Source organism: Bufo bufo, chromosome 4 (assembly GCF_905171765.1).
Source record: "Bufo bufo chromosome 4, aBufBuf1.1, whole genome shotgun sequence".
In the NCBI taxonomy this organism is placed as follows: domain Eukaryota; kingdom Metazoa; phylum Chordata; class Amphibia; order Anura; family Bufonidae; genus Bufo; species Bufo bufo.
Genome location: NC_053392.1, coordinates 23,460,631 through 23,482,192, shown reverse-complemented (window position 1 = coordinate 23,482,192; position 21,562 = coordinate 23,460,631). Strand labels below are relative to the sequence as shown.

General features: G+C 44.7%; 1 protein-coding gene across 1 annotated transcript; it reads left to right on the top strand.

The window, feature by feature from the left end:
* Positions 1-2,965: 2,965 nt before the first annotated feature.
* On the top strand, positions 2,966-20,386 carry LOC120998907 (vomeronasal type-2 receptor 26-like). The gene is made up of 3 exons (XM_040429786.1): positions 2,966-2,992; positions 3,634-3,757; positions 19,467-20,386. The coding sequence occupies exons 1-3, from the start codon at positions 2,966-2,968 to the stop codon at positions 20,384-20,386; spliced, it is 1,071 nt and encodes a 356-aa protein (XP_040285720.1).
* Positions 20,387-21,562: the final 1,176 nt, after the last annotated feature.

The window sequence follows — 21,562 nt, the reverse complement described above, 5'->3', positions numbered from 1 at the left end:
AAAGGACGTATAAGACACAAAGCACAACTCATCCGCTATTCCATCATTCACAGACCCCCCCTTGTGGATAGGACAAATGATGAATAAGTCTAAACTTATTGGGTTCCTTCTTGGGCACCAACCCCAACGGGGACACCCACAAGTCGGGCAAGGGGAGCTCACTAAAGGGGCCTACCACCCTGCCCACAGCTACCTCCTTCTCAATCTTATGCCTCACCACATCCGGATGACGCAATGCTGATGGCAAATTCCGCACCGACAAACACAGCACAACTGAACTACACGGGATCACAAAACCCTTAGTAAACCCCGCCAGCAAAAACCGCCCAACCTCCTTATTTGGATAACTCTTTAAATAGGGCTCCATCTCTCCCACCCTCACCGGAGTCCCCCCTCTTCTGCACAACCTCGGGTCCCTTACCCTTCCCTCGCTTGAAGCAGCGCGACAAACTATGGGAACCGCTGCAACCGGAACACTCGTGCTTGTACCGGCAATCTGACAAGAACCTACAATGTCCCTCATTGTATTGCCAACAACAGCCTTTTCTACCTCCTCCCTGTGATTCAGAAGCCGAGGAACCCCCGGCCGATCCCCGAAAAGGCTGAGGGCCACTCCTAGGTGCCGCCATCAATCGCATCCAGAGACCGATGTCCTTATGGTCCCACCGTATATTAGGCCTGACCGCCTTCCGTTGCCGGAACTGCTCATCATACCTGAGCCACGCCACACCCCCATACGTCCGATGAGCCTTCCCTATCGCATCCATATAACAGAACAGTGCAGAGCAATGTTCAGGCGATTTTTCCCCAACCACGCTGGCCACAATCGCAAATGCTTTCCTCATCCTCCTTTTTACTGTCATCTGGCCTTCCACGATCCAAATTAAATTTTTCTAAAGGAAGCAAGGAAAATATTTCTACATATTCATCCCTCCATATCTTCTCCCTGATTTCTTGCTTTAAATGAGACCCCAGTGGCCCTTCAAAGCACACATAAATTTCACCTTTTGCTGCATCCGACAACCGAACGCCATCCCCCACTTCACTTCTACCCCCCGCCGCAGAGGCCTGCACACCACCGGTGCCCACGCTATCCCCAACACCCGCCGTACCTTGCTCTAGGGTCCCGCCCGCCTGCACCGGCGCCCAGACCGACGCCGGAGATGAAGGCGCTCCTGACCCCAACCGTGACAACAAAGACAACATCCCTGACAGAACCTCCCGCGCCAAATTATCTGAACCCCCCCCACTATACTGAACATCACTCCCAGCTAACATCTGCCCCGTCATCATCTCACCTGGCCGTCCCCGGACAGATCCTCCGGCAGCCGCCTCTTCCCTCGTAGATGTCCTCGCCGGCGAGCTCGCTCCACATGGCACGGCCAGTTCCAGAGTTGCTTCATCCCTTCCGCCTGCCGCGACATCCTCTCCCAACTCCAGATCTCCTTCCTCCAAAAGCGCAGCCTCCCCCTCAGGACGCCGACGTGAGGGGAGGGTAACCGTCCGCACCCCAGCCGGGCAGGCCTCATCCTCTGGCCGCGGTTCCAAAATCGCTCCTGCTCCACTAGTTACCGACTCAGCTGCGATCCTGCAGCCAGCCGCCACACCAAGCCGCCGTTCCGTGTATAGGGCCCCAGCTTCCTCCCTGACATTCATCTGGCTGCTATGCCGCCGACCCACCGCACGGGGTCGCGACGTACCTGCATCACATCCCGCCGCTGCGCACCGATCCTCCTCACACTGAAGCTGCCGGCCATAAACCCTCCGCCGCAGCGCCGGAGACGCCAGCTCTTCACTCACAGGTAGGCCCAAGCCAGCCGACAGCCCAGCCGCGACACTTCTTCTCTCCACAGGTGATGTCCTCCTGGCTCGACCCCGACGTGGAGCATCTCGCGGGGACGTCGCCGCCTGCGAACGATCCCTCCCCCGTGCTGAAAGGGAGACGGGTCTAGGGGAAGCCTGACCCTCTCCCGCCGGCCCGCCACGCGATACTGAATTCCTCCCGCTGCATCTGGGGGTCCGGTTGGCCACAGACACCTCAGACCTCAGCGGAGGGTCCCTGGCGGGGCTTCTAATGCGTTGGCGGACCCGGGGGGTAGCTTCTGGGCTCAAGCGCTCAGGGGGGACAGATCTCCTGGCCCTGACAGCGCGAGCTACAGCAACCGGAGGGGCGGGAGGGAGGAGGGCAGACTGGATGGATTGCTGCATGAAATCCACTCCATGTACCTGCACCGCGTCCCTCACTGCCGCCAGCAACTCGTCCAGGGAGGCCATGTCGACTAAATTCCACGCTGGAAGGCTGCAACTGACCCAAAGCTCCACCTCCCAGTCTTATATCTTCCCGCCTTAAAACCAACTCCACCCCACCTCACTCAACCCAGCCCCTAAACATACACCCGGCCATTTTAACCCTCTCCTAGCCTATGGTCTTCCCCCTAAGTCAGCTCGCCCTGCGCTAAGGCTGCGCCCCCGCTCCGTTGCTTTTAATAAAATGCATAGTTAAATATAATATTACTGTCCCTTGTGAGTAGAAGTAAACACGTGAACCAATCGACCCTTGTGTAGTGCCCACCTTTACCTAGTGGGACACTACATGTAGAAAAGGATAGGACACTCCTATAAAAGGGAGAAAGAACATGATGACATGTACAGTACACTGCCGTTATGCATGTTTTGAGGATCCATAGTTTGTGGACCACAAAACACATGGTCATGTGCATGAGGACTAAGTCAAGAACTTTGAAAACTGAATACCTGCTGCATACTGTACATTTTGTAGTCTAAGGCCTCTTGCACATCTCCTTTACCAGTGTCCGGCAGGCTGATCCGTCAGAAAACAGATTGACAGTCCCATTAACTACAATGGTATCCAATGGGGATCTGACTGCTTCCCAGCACATATACATGCAGTGTTTGTCTGAACAATGCTAAAAACCAACTCACAGCCAGACTCTCACATGCCTCCATGGTGGTATCACCAATGCACTGTGCTGTGAGTTGGTTTTTAGCACTGTACAGACCTTGTTCAGACACCACAGGTAGTTTAGTGGTAGGACCCCATGCTTGCTGAGACACCGTGATGTGATACATGAGGGGCTCCGATATGTTCCTGACTGGAAGATATTGGCAAAGTTCTCAGCTTTTAACATCGGCCTGAGGAATTAGCTAGTATTGTCAGTTGTGTATTTATGTAACTCACAGAAATTGGGACCTGCTTAGAAATCTATACTCATCTAGTCCCCATTGCTCGGTTCTGACTCCCTCTCTCCAGGGCTCTTCATTGGACTTCTGGTCTCTATATGTCAACTTCCTGCATGGACAGGGTCACTTTATCCTCTGCTTCCACTGAGTGGCCTCAAAGGTGACATATCTCCAAGCAGTACATCACCCAGCAGTGATGTCCCACTTTGGGACATATCACTGTTGAGACCAGTCATTGGCTGGGACCAGAAGTGCAGTGCAGACAGCTTGGATGTCAGAGGGCCATAATTGAGTAGCAGGGACTGGATGAGTATGGATTCCTCTACAGGTCCCAATATCTGGAGTTTATATATTATAAAAGGGAGAGCACCTTTATGTCTCAAAAGGCAAGCATTAAATACGTATATGTACATGTGTATATGACTTTTCCAGACACCGCGCTCCACCTGTAGTGAGAGTTGCCTCCATGGATACCGGAAAGTCCTACTGGAAGGAAAACAGAAATGCTGCTACTACTGTGCCCCCTGTGCAGAAGGCGAAATCTCCAACCAGACTGGTGAGTAGGGACAATTTCATATGAAAATACAAATCTACAAGATGGGCATTAGCACCGATCAGACAACATTCATTTTGAGCTCTATTGCAAAAAAAGATGTGTTCAGATGTAGCCAACATTATCCTGGCTCCAGGCATGCCAGGAGGGTCACTGTAACATGATCACTGTAATATCATTTTGTTGCATTTACGCGTTAAGCCAGTCAAGATAACATTGGCTACATCTGTATGTCGGGTAGATCAGTCATATTTTGGAAGGTGCCATTTTGCTAGTTTCCATTCCTCCAGGTGTTTAATATGAATATCATATAGAGGAATCCATATTTTTATCATTCTCCATAGAAGGTTTTTTGTAAAAGGGATAAAAGAAGTGAAGATGGAATTGATTGTAAAATATTCTATATAAATTTCACAAAAATTCTTCTGCCAAACAAATCTGTAGTTCAGGCAATTTGCTTTTTAGGAATTGCCAAAACAGTGATTGAAATTTTACTGTTAAAATGCAAGAGAAATAGAGCGGGGAAGATGGGGAAGACAGATCACATGACTCTGGGGGAAACCCTGGCTGGCGGGCTTTGCAGACAGCCTATCATGTGGCTGGATAGATATTGTCCCATCAGGCTCTGCGGTCTGTCTGAAGCACAGATGCCATTGTGAACTTGTGTCACATGAGTCTGTCTGACTCGGCAGACCCCAATTACAAACTCAAGCCAGCCATCTTAGGGTATTGCAGGGATAGTATAGGGACATACTTAGTTTGGTAGATTGAACTAATAGGTAGAAATGTCAGGGTTTTATCAGTAGAGGAGGAGAACATAGGGGCATTGTTCTGTGTGATTACCTTACAGTGAGGGCATCTAGAGCTGTTCATGTAATGCACTGCAATCACAAAAATCTTGCAGAGTCTCCAAAAAGATATGTTTATTCTGTGCATGAGTAGCTAGCCTTTTTATCTTTATTCATAAAACCTCACCATCAATAGTTAGTGTTTTATAGGCATATGCACAGTACCTCCAGCAGCACACATTTTGCTGGATATTCTGTGCAGTTGCACTTTTTTATTTTTTACAAACTAGTTGCAACTTTGCTCCTGTTCAGCACATTTCAGTGCATCAATATCAGTGTGTTTATAGAAAGGCCTTCTCCCCACCCATCCAAGGCTTCTTCCCTGCATCACTGTGATGTCGGGGGAGGCAGCCTTGGGAAGTTAGGGGAATAGCAGACAGCGGGGAAATGTGGCGGACTTAGGCACTTTCAAAAGGAAAGCCTGCCCAATGGGAACTTGGAAGCTGTTTTTCATAGGAATAAAAGTGCTTTTCCTGGACATGAAAACACATCCAGATGACATAAAGGTATGGTTATAATGCTTTTGCAATGTTCTGATGGCCATTGCTGGTAGCTATATTAGTGACATTTACATGACAGACTCAGTTAGTAGGTGGGGACAAACATGGACAGTGAGTCCTTAGTCTAGAACCCAGCCCGCTGTCCCTACCTACGTGCAGTAGAAGCCCTATATAGCTAGACCGCAACGGGTCGACAGTCCCTACGCTATTTAAGTGCAGAGATGCACTAACAACCAAGACAGACAAACAAAATACCAGAGTCGTACATAGATGGGTCAGAACCAGACAAGCTATGGAGTACCAAACCAGATACAGAGAGTGGTCAGAAGAGTCAGAGGAACGAGCAATCCAATAAGCACAGAAACAAGGAACCAGGAACACAGCTAGTGAGTCAGAGACCATCACTGCACTGGTGTATGGCCAGGAACAGGTTTAAATAGAGCACAAGTCCCTGGATCAGAACCTGATAGGTCCATTACTCGGAGCTCCATTAGTCAGAAACACTAGCACACAGTAATAGAGCAGCTGAGCATTCAGCCCATTGCTAATATCCCCCAGCACACGCCAGCTGCAAGAAGAAACAGAGTATTGCATCCTGTTGCTAAGGATGCTGTCCTGTCACCAGGGGGCGTGGCTCCAGCACCGCTGAAACCCGGACAGGTACGTTTCTTATAGACTCCCTTTAAATTTATCTCCTTTTCAAAATGACTGAGCCCTTCCTGTGGACTTCTGGGAGGCAGATTGGGACAGTGGCTGGAAATGGCCCGGTGTGCTATCATTGTACCATATCTTGTCCAGCCTCCAGTATACTGTTATAACGGGTATTCAGTGAGGCAAGTGGCGCCACCACCCAAATGTAATTCTGCTATAAATGTGGAATTAATAGCTGTATATAAAAATTGTCTAGTTTTTAAAATTTCACGCAGTTCCATGCCTTCACTCAAATGTAATTCTGCTATATGACAATAATACTTATGGTCTGCTTTCTGTCCTCTTCTCAAACAGGTTGCACAGTTGTGTGATTTGTCTAAAATGTTATTGTCCTTTATGGCAGTGTCACCGCCAACTCTGTGAGAAGCTCTGGCAGACGTTCTTCTCTACCTGTTGTATGGTGTTCTTTGTTTTGGTTTCACTTTCTCATCTCTTTTCCTTCTCCCAGCTGTCACCTATTTGCACTGATTGTCTCCCTTTATATTCCACCTCATACTGCCTCACTTTGCGGTTTATACTTCTTCCTGGATTGTGTTCACTGCTGGAGGCTGCTTCTCCTGATTCCTCAGATAAGTCTGTATTCTTTATTTGTGTTTCCTTCCTGGCTTGATTGTAGGAGACCCTGACTCCGTCCGTATTAAGTGCAGGGAGCCGGTGGTCGTGTCCCCTCACTATTATAGGGTTTTCAGGTGTCACATAGTAAAAGGTACGAGGGCATGCAATCGTCTACCATTAAGACCTTTGCATGGGCATAGCAGTCAGGGAGAGCTCTAGGGGTTTTATAGGGCTCACCCATATGCTCTTTAGTTTAGGATCAAGCCAGTCGGATGTTTATTTATAAGTTCCGTGACATTATAAACCACCATAACCGTCTTAAGCATGGATCCGGTTTCAGCCTTGATTGACCGCATGCAAGGTCTTTCACTGGAGGTAGCAGATCTCCGTAAAAGTGTGTCTCAGTTTCAGGTGACCGGTTCTGCTTGCGTTCATGGAGTTTGTTCCGAGCCTAAAATCTCGCTTCCGGATACGTTCTCCGATGGTAGTGAGAATTTTGTTCGCTTTAGAGAGGCTTGCAAACTCCATTTTCGCCTACTTCTCAATTCCTCTGGTGATGAGGAGCAGAGTGTGGGGATCATCATCTCGCTGCTCAGGGATAACGCTCAGTCTTGGGCCTTTTCGCTGCCGGTCGGGGCACGGCCCCTCCGATCGATGGATGAATTTTTTGTAGCCCTGGGACAGATATATGATGACCCGGATCGTATTGCTCTGGCTGAATCTAAACTGCGTCTTTTATGCCAGGGTAAACAGTCCGCAGAAATATATTGTTCAGAATTTCGGAGATGGGCAGCTGATAATGGTTGGAATGATGCTGCACTCCGAAGTCAATTTTGCCATGGTCTTTCGGAAAGATTGAAAGATGTATTTGCTTTTCATGAGAGACCAGCCTCGTTAGAATCTGCCATGTCTCTAGCTGTTCGTATTGACAGGCGTCTTAGAGAGAGAGAGAGGAGACTACTGCTTCCTGTCATATTCAGTCCAAGGACAGTGGGGCTGTCTCATTCAGTGCACAGGGGTCTCAGTCTCTCTCAATCCCCTCTGAGGAGGAGGCCATGCAGCTGGGTTTGCTTGCCTCTGATAGTAGAGGATTTGTTTCTGTTGTGGGGGTATAAATCATTTGGCTAATGTTTACCCCTCTAGGAGATTTATGGTGTTTTCTGAGGGTAATAAAAGAAAAAAAAAACTCTAAAAACTTTCCATTTGCTACTATTGGCAAGGTTGATGTGGAAATTGAAGGTTTGCCATTTACTTGTAGTTCCCGTTTTCTCCTACCTGCCAGGGTGGCGCTAGACAGCAAAAACATTGTTTGTGAGATTTTTGTAGATAGTGGAGCATCTGTCAATCTCATTGATAATCAATTTGCAATAACGCATGGTTTCCAGGTATGCACTTTAGAGAAGGATATACAGTACCTGTTTTTGCTATCGATTCCGCTCCACTTTCTCAAAGATCGTTAAAGGGCATAGTTCACAATATCCGTTTGACTGTGGGTGACGCTCATGTTGAGGATATGTCATGTTTCGTCTTAAGCGGATTACCTACTCCTCTAGTGTTGGGGCTTCCCTGGCTCACTAAACATAACCCCAGTTTTGATTGGCAAGCAAGGCAAATAAATGGTTGGAGTGAGTTTTGCAGAGAGAATTGCCTCACGGTGTCTCTTTCTGAGATTTCTACCAAGACTGTGCCATCTTTTCTCTCTTTTCTCCGCACCGGGAGTACGACTGGCCTATTAATCTCATCCCAGGCGCCAAACTGGCAAAATCACATTTATACAATGTCTCCCAACCTGAAAGAGTCGCTATGCGTACATATATCTCTGAGAGCCTGAAAAAGGGACTCATCTGACCCTCGAAATCGCCTGTTGCCGCTGTTTTTTTTTTAAGAAAAAAGATGGTTCTTTAAGACCATGTCTGGATTTTAGGGAGCTGAACCGTATCACGGTTCGTGACCCATATCCGCTTCCTCTGATCCCGGACCTGTTTAACCAGATTGTTGGAGTTAAAGTTTTTTCTAAGTTGGATTTAAGAGGGGCATACAACCTAGTCAGGGTCAGAGAAGGGGACGAATGGAAGACGGCCTTCAATACCCCTGAGGGTCATTTCGAGAATTTAGTTATGCCCTTTGGTTTGATGAATGCTCCGGCCGTCTTCCAACATTTTATGAACAGCATTTTTCATCATTTAATGGGGAAATTTGTACTGGTGTATCTGGATTAGTTATGAGCGGCAGGGGTCATATTCAAATTCGCAATATTTCGCGAATATTTCGTAGAATATTCGTTGAATATTCGCAAATTCGAATATTCGTTATATTCTACGATTTTTTTACTCAAAAAATCGGTAAGGTAATGATCGTGTAATATGCGAATTTTCGTATTCGAATTTTCGAATTTTTCAAATTTTTATTGTGAATTTTTCAACTTTTAGACAGAATATTATAGCACTATATTATCTAAATTGCTCTATATTCGTTTTTTTTCCGAATATTCACTATATTGCTAAAACAAGAATATATAGCGAATATTTGAAAAAAAAAGAATATAGAGCAAAATTCGCAAACACTACTCCTAAAGTCAAGTATATTGCAGCCTTCTTATTGGCCCACAAGCTAGAAGCAATCGAATATCAAAAAAAAAAATCGAATATAAAAAATAAAAAAAAATTATGTTCGAAATTACGAATATATATCACTATATTCGAAATATTTGCGAATTTTCGAAGTACCTATATTCGCGATAAAAATTTTAAATTCAAATATTCGTGATCATCACTAATCTGGATGACATTTTGATTTGTTTCTCCTGATTTCAAGACTCATCCGGACCACCTACGTCAGGTCTTGCTGATTCTGCGGGATAATAAATTGTACGTTAAACTGGAAAAATGTGTGTTTGCGGCTCCGGAGATTCCATTTCTTGGATTTCTTCTCTCCGCTTCTGGTTTTCGCATGGACCCTGAGAAGGTCCGCGCTGTGCTTGATTGGGAGCTTCCTGAGAATCAGAAGGTGCTGATGCGGTTTTTGGGTTTTGCCAATTATTACAGAAAGTTCATTTTGAATTAGTCCTCTGTTGTTAAGCCACTCACTGATATGACTAAAAAAGGGGTAGATTTTTCTTTGTGGTCGGTAGATGCGCTTAAAGCCTTTTCTAGTATCAAAGAGAGTTTTGCTTCCGCTCCCATTTTGGTGCAACCTGATGTCTCTCTACCTTTTATTGTTGAGGTGGACGCTTCTGAGGTGGGTGTGGGTGCGATCTTATCTCAGGGTCCCTCTCCTGCCAAATGGCGACCGTGTGCCTTTTTCTCAAGAAAACTCTCCTCTGCAAAGAGAAATTACGATGTGGGAGATAGGGAGTTGTTGGCCATCAAATTAGCTTTTGAGGAATGGCGCCATTGGTTAGAGGGAGCAAGACACCCTATTACCGTGTTTACACACCATAAGAATCTGGTCTACTTGGAATCGGCCAAGCTTCTGAACCCGAGACAGGCCAGATGGTCTTTGTTCTTTTCTATTTTTAATTTTGTTGTTACGTTCCACCCTTGGGTTAAAAATGTGAAGGCAGATGCCCTGTCACGTTGTTTTCCGGGAGGGGGATACTTTGAAGACCGACCCAGGTCCCATTTTGACTGAAGGGGTGGTTGTCTATGCTAATTATCCTAATTTGGAGACAGAAGTTCAGACAGCCCAGGCAGAGGCTCCTGATCTTTGTCCCCCTGGGAGGTTGTTTGTGCCTCTCGCTTTACGACACAAGGTTTTTAAGGAGCACCACGATACTGTCCTTGCTGGGCACCCGGGGAGCAGAGCCACAGTGGATCTCATTGCTCGGAGATTCTGGTGGCCGGCTCTTCGTAAGACGGTTGAGGGTTTTGTAGCAGCCTGCGAGACCTGCGCTCGTGCCAAGGTCCCTCATTCACGGCCATCGGGTTCTCTCCTCCCGTTACCCATTCCTTCCCGTCCTTGGACTCATCTGTCCATGGACTTCATTACTGACCTGCCTCGTTCCTCGGGGAAGACTGTGATTCTGATAGTAGTGGACCGTTTTAGCAAAATGGCACATTTCTTTCCTCTTCCTGGGTTACCTAATGCTAAGACGCTGGCGCAAGTGTTTGTTGATCACATTGTTAAATTGCATGGCATTCCTTCAGACATCGTTTCTGATAGGGGCACGCAATTTGTTTCCAGATTCTGGAAGGCCTTCTGTTCTCGCTTGGTGGTTCGGTTGTCGTTCTCTTCTGCTTTTCACCCGCAGTCAAATGGTCAGACCGAACGCGTCAATCAGAATCTGGAGACATATCTGCGCTGTTTTGTGGCGGAGAATCAGGAGGATTGGTGTTTCTTTTTTGTCCCTTGCTGAGTTTGCTTTAAATAACCGTCACCAGGAGTCCTCTGATAAGTCACCATTTTTTGGTGCATATGGGTTTCATCCGCAGTTTGGGACATTCTCTGGATAGGGGTCTTCTGGTTTACCTGATGAGGAGAGATTTTACTCGTCTTTGTCATTTATTTGGCAAAAGATTCAGGGTAATCTGAAGAGGATGAGTGAGAGATATAAGCGTGTGGCGGATAAGAGACGTGTGCCTGGTCCGGACCTGAATGTGGGTGATCTGGTTTGGTTGTCTACAAAGAATATCAAACTGAAGGTTCCCTCCTGGAAGTTGAGTCCTAAGTTTATTGGGCCTTACAAGATCTTGTCCGTCATCAATCCCGTTGCCTTCCGTCTTGATCTTCCTCAGACTTGGAAGATCCATAATGTTTTTCACAGGTCCCTATTAAAACCTTATGTCCATAGAAACATAGAATGTGTCGGCAGATAAGAACCATTTGGCCCATCTAGTCTGCCCAATATACTGAGTACTATGGATAGCCCCTGCCCTATCTTATATGAAGGATGGCCTTATGCCTATCCCATGCATGCTTAAACTCCTTCACTGTATTTGCAGCTACCACTTCTGCAGGAAGGCTATTCCATACATCCACTACTCTCTAAGTAAAGTAATACTTCCTGATATTACTTTTTAAACCTTTGCCCCTCTAATTTAAAACTATGTCCTCTTGTAGCAGTTTTTCTTCTTTTAAATATTCTCTCCTCTTTTACCTTGTTGATTCCCTTTATGTATTTAAAAGTTTCTATCATATCCCCTCTGTCTCGTCTTTCTTCCAAGCTATACATGTTAAGGTCCTTTAATCTTGCCTGGTAAGTTTTATCCTGCAATCCATATACCAGTTTAGTAGCTCTTCTCTGAACTCTCTCCAAAGTATCAATATCCTTCTGGAGATATGGTCTCCAGTACTGCGCACAATACTCCAAATGAGGTCTCGCTAGTGCTCTGTAGAGCGGCATGAGCACCTCCCTCTTTCTACTGGTAATTCCTCTCCCTATGCACCCAAGCATTCTGCTAGCATTTCCTGCTGCTCTATGACATTGTCTGCCTACCTTTAAGTCTTCTGAAATAATGACCTCTAAATCCCTTTCCTCAGATACTGAGGTTAGGACTGTACCACTGATTTTATATTCTGCTCTTGGGTTTTTACGCCCCAGGTGCATTATCTTGCACTTATCAACATTAAATTTTAGTTGCCAGATTTTGGACCATTCCTCTAGTTTTCCTAAATCCTTTTCCATTTGGTGTATCCCTCCAGGAACATCAACCCTGTTACAAATCTTTGTGTCATCAGCAAAAAGACACACCTTACCAGCGAGGCCTTCTGCAATTTTGCTAATAAAGATATTAAACAATATGGGTCCCAGAACAGATCCCTGAGGTACCCCACTGGTAACAAGACCTTTGTCTGAATATACTCCATTGACTACAACCCTCTGTTGCCTGTCCCTCAGCCACTGCCTAATCCATTCAACAATATGGGAGTCCAAGCCTAAAGACTGCAATTTATTGATAAGCCTTCTGTGTGGGACAGTATCAAAAGCCTTACTGAAGTCTAGATAAGTGATGTCTACTGCACCTCCTCCATCTATTATTTTAGTCACCCCATCAAAAAAATCTATAAGATTAGTTTGACATGATCTCCCTGAAGTAAACCCATGCTGTTTTTCATCTTTCAATCCATGGGATTTTAGATGTTCCACAATCCTCTCCTTAAGTATGGTTTCCATTAATTTCCCCACTATTGATGTCAGGCTTACTGGCCTATATTTGCCCGATTCCTCCCTACTACCTTTCTTGTGAATGGCCACAACATTTGCTAATTTCCAATCTTCTGGGACGACTCCTGTTGCCAGTGATTGGTTAAATAAATCTGTAAATGGTTTTGCTAGTTCACCGCTGAGCTCTTTTAATAGCTTTGGGTGTATCCCATCAGGCCCCTGTGACTTATTTGTATTGATTTTAGACAGCTGACTTAGAACCTCTTCCTCTGTAAAGACACATGCATCAAAAGATTCATTAGTCTTCTTTCCTAACTGAGGTCCTTTTCCTTCATTTTCCTTTGTAAAGACTGAACAGAAGTATTAATTGAGGCAGTCAGCTAGTTCTTTATCTTCTTCCATATACCTTCCTTCTTTTGTTTTTAATTTTGTAATTCCTTGTTTTAGTTTCCTTTTTTCATTTATGTATCTGAAGAATGCATTATCGCCTTTTTTCCCTGACTGAGCTAATTTCTCTTCTGCCTGTGCTTTAGAAGCTCTTATAACTTGTTTGGCCTCTCTCTGCCTAATCTTATAAATTTGCCTGTCATCCTCGTTTATTTTTTTTTTATAATTCCTAAATGCTATCTTTTTGTTTTTAATGATTTTGGCCACTTCTGCTGAGTACCACAGTGGTCTCTTCCTTTTTTTGCTTTTACTGACAAGCCTAATGCAATTTTCTGTTGCCTTCAATAGTGCCTCTTTTAAGTAGTCCCATTTCTCCTGGACTTTAATGAAACTGTTCCAATCTGATAGGGACTCGTATACCACTAATCTAATTTTAGAAAAGTCTGTTTTTCTAAAATCTAAAACATTTGTTTTTGTGTGGTGTGACTCAGTCACTGTACTTATAGTAAACCACACTGACTGGTGATCACTAGATCCCAAGCTTTCCCTTACAGTAATATCATATACCAAATTCCCATTTGTGAATACTAAATCTAAAATGGCCTCCTTCCGGGTTGGCTTCTCAACTACTTGCTGTAGAGATAATCCCAGTAGGGAATTTAGAATATCTGTACTCCTGGCAGAACTAGCTATTTTGGTTTTCCAGTTTACATCTGGAAGATTGAAGTCTCCCATAATGATAACTTCCCCCTTCAATGTCATTTTAGCTATTTCCTCAACTAGTAGATCATCTAATTCTTTGACTTGGCTAGGTGGTCTATATATCACACCTACACGAGTTACCTTATGATTATCTAGCTGCAAGGTAACCCAAACTGACTCTAAATTGTTCTCGCTAACTTGTATCAAATTCGATTTTATGCTGTCTTTCACATACAGGGCCACCCCTCCCCCTTCTTGCCTTCTCTGTCTTTCCTGTATAGAGAGAACCCTGGTATTGATATATCCCAGTCATTACTCCCCTTGAACCAGATCTCAGTAACAGCCACTACATCTATATTCTCAGATGCCATTATAGCCTCAAGTTCATTTATCTTATTCCCTAAACTGCGAGCATTTGTAGATAGGAATCTGAGCTTGTCATTTCTTAACCTTTGTGCTACTGGTATCTTCTGGCATTTTTCCGGGGGGCAGTCGGACTGCTGGATTATCACTCTTTTGCCCCCCTTTCCTAGTTTAAATGCTCCTTAGCAAATACTTGGAACTGTTCACTGAGGACATTCGTTCCTTTGAGAGAAAGATGCAAACCATCTTTCTTGTACAGTTCTTTTCCATTCCAACAAGAGCTAACATGAGACACAAAGCCAAACCCTTGGTTCCGACACCATTCACCAAGCCATACATTGAATTCCTTAATGCGCATCTTCCTGTCATGCTGAAGGTTATGCACAGGCAAAACTGCAGAGAATGAAACAGTTGATGCAACCTCCCGTATATCCTTTCCAAGTGTGTGAAAAGCTTCTTTCACCTTTGAAACCTCATTACAAGCCAGATCGTTTGTCCCAAGATGGACAATAACATCCACTTCCCTTTCCTGCTTTGCTTGCCTAACAATATTAAGGATCCGTCGTCTATCCCTGCTACCGGTAGCACCAGGGAGACATCTCACAACACCATTCTCCTCAAACTTCACACCTCTTACGATATCCAACCCACTGTACCCTCCTCTTTGCCTCCTCCTCCGATTGTTGATGGTAATCTTGAATTTCAGGTCTCTAGGATTGTGGATTCTCACATCATCTCACATCCGCGGTTCTCTCCAGTACCTCGTTCATTGGGAGGGTTATGGTCCTGAGGAGAGGATGTGGGTCCCAGTGGTGGACATTAAGGCCACTCGTCTCCTCAGGGCTTTCCATAGGTCTCATCCTGAGAAGGTGGGCTCTGAGTGTCCGAAGTCCACCCGTAGAGGGAGGGGTACTGCCACCAACAGCTCTGTGAGAAGATCTGGCAGACGTTCTTCTACCTGTTGTATGATGTTCTTTGTTTTGGTTTCACTTTCTAATCTCTTCTCCCAGCTGTCACCTATTTGCACTGATTGTCTCCCTTTTATATTCCCTCCCATACTGCCTCACTTTGCGGTTTATACTTCTTCCTGGATTGTGTTCACTGCTGGAGGCTGCTTCGCCTGATTTCTCAGATAAGTCTGTTTCCTTTATTTGTGTTTCCTTCCTGGCTTGATTGTAGGTGACCCTGACTCCGTCCGTATTAAGTGCAGGGAGCCGGTGGTCGTGTCCCCTCACTATTATAGGGTTTTCAGGTGTCACATAGTAAAAGGTACGAGGGCATGCAATTATCTACCATTAAGACCGTTGCATGGGCATAGCAGTCAGGGAGAGCTCTAGGGGTTTTATAGGGCTCACCCATATGCTTCTTAGTTTGGGATCAAGCCAGTCGGATGTTTATTTATAAGTTCCAGCTTTCTGCAACACCATCTGTGACAGGCAGCAGTATTTCTTGTCAGCTCTCTGTAAAATTTGTCGTTTTGAAAATGTTGCACAGTTCTGCACCTTCACAGAAATGTAATTCTTCTCTATGGCATTGGTACTTTTGGCCATATGTCTGTAAAAACAGTTTCATTTTCAAAATGTCGCACAGTTCCACATCTTTACTCATATTTAATGATGACATTCACACTTGGTTGAACTTGATGGACTTATGTCTTTTTCCAACTGTATTAAGCTACTTTCACACTACCGTTCAGAGCGGGTCCGTCTGATGTCTGCTCAGACGGATCCGCTCATATAATGCAGACTTGGGATCCATTCAGAACAGATCCATCTGCATTATATTGTAGAAAAATTTCTAAGTGTAAAAGTAGCTTCAGACGGATCCGTCCAGACTTTACATTGAAAGTCAATGGGGGACGGATCCGTTTGAAGATTGAGCCATATTGTGTCATCTTCAAACGGATCCGTCCCCATTGACTTACATTGTAAGTCTGGACGGATCCGCTTGCCTCCGCACGGCCAGGTGGACACCCGAACGCTGTAAGCAGCGTTCAGGTGTCCGCTTGCTGAGCGGAGCGGAGGCTGAACGCTGCCAGACTGATGCATTCTGAGCGGATCCGCGTCCACTCAGAATGCATTAGGGCAGTACGGATGCGTTCGGGGCCGCTTGTGAGCCCCTTCAAACGGAGCTCACAAGCGGACACCTGAACGCTAGTGTGAAAGTAGCCTTAACTATGTAACTATGTAACTTCTAGCCATCTGTACATTTTTATGTACATTAAAATTGTTTAAAATTGTCTCATTGTCTACATGACTGTGTGTGCCCTTCTTCCTGGTAACATACAGTGGGTGTAAATCCATTTTACCAATGAACCGGTTTGGTTAGGAGTAACACTAAGGCCTCTTTCACACGAGCGTGTCCGGATAAGGCCCGGATGCGTTGCGGCAAACCCACGTAAGTGGGTACCCAATTGCAGTCAGTTTTGACTGCGATTGCGTTCCGTTGTTCAGTTTTTATCACGTGAGTGCAATGCGTTTTGCACGCACGTGATAAAAAACTGAATGTGGTACCCCCACCCGAACTTCTTCACAGAAGTTCAGGTTTGGGTTCAAGGTTGTGTAGATTGTATTATTTCCCCTTATAACATGGTTATAAGGGAAAATAATAGCATTCTGAATACAGAATGCATAGTACAATAGGGCTGGAGGGGTTAAAAAATAAATAAATAATAACTTACCTCACCTTAATCCACTTGTTCGCGCAGCCGGCATCTCTTCTGTCTTCTTCTTTAAAGGAATAGGACCTTAGATGACGTCACTGTGCTCATCACATGGTCCATCACATGATCTTTTACCATGGTGGTGGATCATGTGATGGACCATGTGATGAGTGTAGTGACGTCATCAAAGGTCCTATTGCTCAAAGAAGAAGACAGAAGAGATGTCGGCTGCGCGAACAAGTGGATTAAGGTTGGGTAAATTATTATTATTTCTTTAACCCCTCCAGCCCTATTGTACTATGCATTCTGTATTCAGAATGCTATTATTTTCCCTTATAACCATGTTATAAGGGAAAATAATAAAGATTGGGTCCCCATTCCGATCGTCACCTAGCAACCGTGATGAAAATCGCACAGCATCCGCTCTTGCTTGCGGATGCTTGCGATTTTCACACAGCCCTATTCACTTCTACGGGGCCTGCGTTGCGTGAAAAATGCACAATATAGAACATCCTACGATTTTCACGTAACGCAAAAGTGATGCGTGAAAATTACGGCCCCATAGAAATGAATGGGTCCGGATTCAGTGTGGGTGCAATGCGTTCACCTCAGGCATTGCACCCACGCGGAAATCTCACCCGCGTGAAAGAGGCCTAAGGGCATGATCCTGTTAGTCCTGTGGTATTCACTCTTTAACCTCTGGATCCGGACTTTGCTAAGGACTAAGGAGGAGTCACCAAACTACTACCAATTGAGATAGTTCTAGTGCATTTGATGGCTGACCAACAGGGTCGGACACACCAGTGAAAAGCACTGAAGGATCAGGTAATATGTGTACTGAGGACATGGGCCGAGGTTAGAGCAGGCAGCATACAAGGATATCCGTGAGACAAGGCTGAGATCAGGACAGGTGGCAGTAGGGTAATCCAAGAAACAGGTTTAGGTCAGGGAAGGCAACTAGAAGTCAGAGTCGGTAGTCAGGCTGGAGTAAGGTAAATGGGTAGTCAGACATAAAATACACTTTTGCGTTTTACTAGAGACTAGAAAACCTAAAACTCAAGCTCCCTTTCAGAGGGGAGGGCAACTTAAATACCTAGGGAGAGGGTGGGAAAGGATTTGGACGTGCGCATGCTGACCTTTCAAGGGGCTGAGAGTAAGCATGCATGTGCACTACAGAGCAGGCCTGGAAGCCTTTAAAATGGGATTGGCTCACAGAAGACCAGGGTGGGTGGAACCAGAGCTGTGGAAGGAAGAGGAGTGGGGCCACTGCGAGTAGTGCAGTGTCTGGGCCTACAGGAAGGAGTGAGGCAGCGGTGGGTGAAGGATATCAGTACAACACTATTTTCTGACCACATGGACTTCTGGGGAGAAAAATTGAAACAGTGACTAGAAGTTGCCCACTTTGCTATTGCTGAATTGTCTTGTCAATACTTCACTGTGATTTCAGAGAGAGGTTTCAGCTCAGCAGGTGCCGTTATTACACCCAAATAGGCAACATTGTCCTGCACCATTGTCGAAAACATTACCTTTATCAAAATGAAACACATAAGTGCATGAGGATTTGCACACATTTTACCATGATGACAATGAATAGATCTGCTATTGTTGACAGTAGATGTTTATCACCAACCTAATGAAGCAACTGCTGATAAATGTATATGTATCCTAAGATAAATGTGAGTAAATGGGCCAGTTGTTCTAACACCATAACATGTCAGTATAAAAACTGCCCATGAAATACAAAGAAATTGTAATCAAGGGAATGTTATGGCAGTTGGTGTGGAAACACTGTACCAACCAACCGGTTTGACTTTGGGCTAGATCTAAGGGTGTTATCCAGCCAGTCTGCAGGTATTTACACTTATCCCCAAACAGGGATTTAGACTTCACTGCAGGGAACCACGAGGCCGCTACCTTCTGGAATAATCCCAATGTGGTTGGGTAGCTGACTTTTGGGAGTCAGAGACACTGGTGCAGGGCACCGAGAGATCAATCAAACTCATAGTCAGTGACAGGCCAAGGTCAGGACAGTCAGAATACATGCAAATCTGAGAACCATAACCAAGGTCACGGCAAGCGGCTCTGGATCAATATGAAAAATCCTGCACAGGTCAGGTTAGGCAACAGAGAAACAATCAAGAAACAGTCAGAGGTAGGCACCACTACCAGGGAAGATGCCTTAAATATCTACTGGTTGCTAGTCATTGGTTGGTGAAGATTAGGATGTAAAGCAGCAGCAGTGAGCTTGAGCCGCCCGTGTAATAGGGGAATTATCATATAATTAGGTTTAGTAAAAATTATGTATAGCTATTGAAGGTCCGCAGTGCAGTGTCCAGATGTCCTCTCCAAATATCCCAACAACCAATTACATACTATCAGAACACTTGTATATTTCATTATAGTCATAAAATAAGTATCACAATAAAAATCTCCTTTTGAGATAAATAAAAATACAGGTAATGAAAGGATATTTAATCCAGCTCAGCACCATGGGAAAGTTCATCTAATCCTATTAAAAAACAAAACCTCATGAAGCTTTATAAGGGTAAAGGTTCAAAGAATCTGGGAGCCCCAATGCAAAGAGGCAAAATGAGAAAACCTGGCTACATCCTCAAAGGACACAAAATGTGGGTCATTAAAGGGGTTCTGTAGCTTTTTATTACTGGTCATGTATCCTTTGCAGAGATCATCAGCATCTGATCGGTGGGGGTCCGACACCCGGGAATATTGCCGATCAGCTGTTTGAGAAGGCAGTGGCGCTGGATGTAGCACCGCGGCCTTCTTGCTGTTTCCCGCAGGCCAGTGATGTCATGACTACTACTATAAATTGACATTTCCGCCAAATTTACAATGGTAAAATATAATCATTTCTTGATTGCAGATATGGAAACATGCTTAGTGTGTCCTAACGATCACTGGTCAAATGGAAGAAGAGATTCCTGCGTCCCAAGACCGATTGAATTCCTGTCTTATGGAGACACACTGGGGTCATCTCTAATTATTATAAATCTTACATTTTGCCTTGTGACTATAGTTGTGCTGGGGATATTTATAAAAAATAAAGATTCTCCGATTGTGAAAGCCAATAACCAGAATCTCAGTTTCATACTTCTCCTCTCACTCATCTTCTCATTTTTATGTCCTCTCTTATTCATTGGACGTCCCTCAGATATATCATGTCTCCTCAGACAAGTGGCTTTTGGAATCATTTTTAGCCTTGCAATTTCTTCAGTCTTAGCTAAAACAGTGACTGTAGTCTTAGCTTTTCAAGCCATTAAACCAGGCAGGACACTGAGGCAGTGGATGAAGAGACACCTCTCCACATCCTTACTTGTTATATGTTCATCTGGAGAAGTTTTGATCTGTGTCTTCTGGTTGTTTTATTCTCCACCATTCGCAGATTATAACACTGGACTAGAGGTTGGAAAGATAATCTTACAATGTATTGAGGGATCTGCCATTGCTTTCTACTTGTCCATCGGCTACATTGGATTTCTGGCAATGATGAGCTTTATTGTAGCTTTCTTGGCCAGAAGACTTCCAGACACCTTCAATGAGGCTCAGTACATCACCTTCAGCATGCTGGTGTTCTGCAGTGTGTGGATCTCCTTCATCCCACCCTACCTCAGCACCAAGGGGAAATACATGGTGGCTGTGGAAGTTTTTGCCATTTCATGTTCCAGTGCTGGACTTCTGGGCTGTATCTTAATTCCCAAATGTTACATTATCCTACTGAGACCAGAACTCAACACAAAGTCCAAAATAAGGGTCATAAGAAGACATTATACAGGAGAATTTTGATTTGTGTTTCAATGTACAGTTGTAGCCGAGCTAAACTTGACTCTGATAACACATGGCACAGTCTTATCTTGGTTTTCTCGTGACAAAAGCCATTGAAATCCATTTAAATGTTAGTTACCTTTTTCTTCATATTATTTACTTAATGCGTTAACCATCAAGTTTAGCTCGGCTGCATCTGTATTTATTACTCTTTTAAATTTGTATTATTTAGTTATATATCTACTCTCGTATCGGTCTGGATCTTCCTCAATCTGTTTTTTAATTAAAGGGGTTATCCGAGTTAAATCAATATATGTTAAGGTGGCTTAAAACATTATTAAAAACACATTTCTAATGTACATTCATTATTTATTCTGCTGTGTTTCCACACGCCCGATGCCGGTCACGTGACCCCTGACGTCACTCTCCAGGCTCCGGCGGTGACGTCTCGTTTACAGGCTTCTCCCTGCTTGAGGTAGGGCTCCGACTCTGTAAACGAAACGTCAGAGCCTTTGGTGCCCGCCCCGTGTCTCTCTGTATCTGGCTGCCGCGGCTCCTGTGAGGTATCGCTCATGCGCGATCCTTATCAGTGCCGGGAGCCGTGAAGAAAGATTCCATGGATTCCAAAGCTCCCTCCCTCCGGTCCACCAGTGTGCCCGCTGCCCTGCGTCTGGCGATCTTTACTAGCCCCAGCTGGTAGCTCAAAACCACCCCCAGGAACATCACAGAGGAAATCATTGTCCATAATATAGATATTGCTGTGATATAGCTTAGATACATATAGGTGTGATATAACTTAGATACATATAGGTGTCACAGAGCTTAGATACATATAGGTGTCACAGAGCTTAGATACATATAGCTGTCATAGAGCTTAGATACATATAGGTGTCATAGAGATTAGATACATATAGGTGCCAAAGAGCTTAGATACATATAGCGGTCATATAGCTTAGATACATATACCGTAGCCGTCATAGAGCTTAGATACATATAGGTGTCATAGAGATTAGATACATATAGCTGCCATAGAGCTTAGATACATATAGCTGCTATATAGCTTAGATACATACAGCTGTCATAGAGCTTAGATACATATAGCAGTCATATAGTTTAGATACATATAGCAGTCATATAGCTTAGATACATATAGCAGTCATATAGCTTAGATACATATAGCAGTCATATAGCTTAGAT

What these genes read in the sequence shown, in the direction of transcription:
- LOC120998907 (XM_040429786.1), top strand. Translation starts at nt 2,966, where the DNA reads ATGGTGGTATCACCAATGCACTGTGCT. An exon ending in TATCACCAATGCACTGTGCT is followed by an intron (nt 2,993 to 3,633) that starts GTGAGTTGGTTT and finishes TGACTTTTCCAG; the next exon opens with ACACCGCGCTCCACCTGTAG. An exon ending in CGAAATCTCCAACCAGACTG is followed by an intron (nt 3,758 to 19,466) that starts GTGAGTAGGGAC and finishes TCTTGATTGCAG; the next exon opens with ATATGGAAACATGCTTAGTG.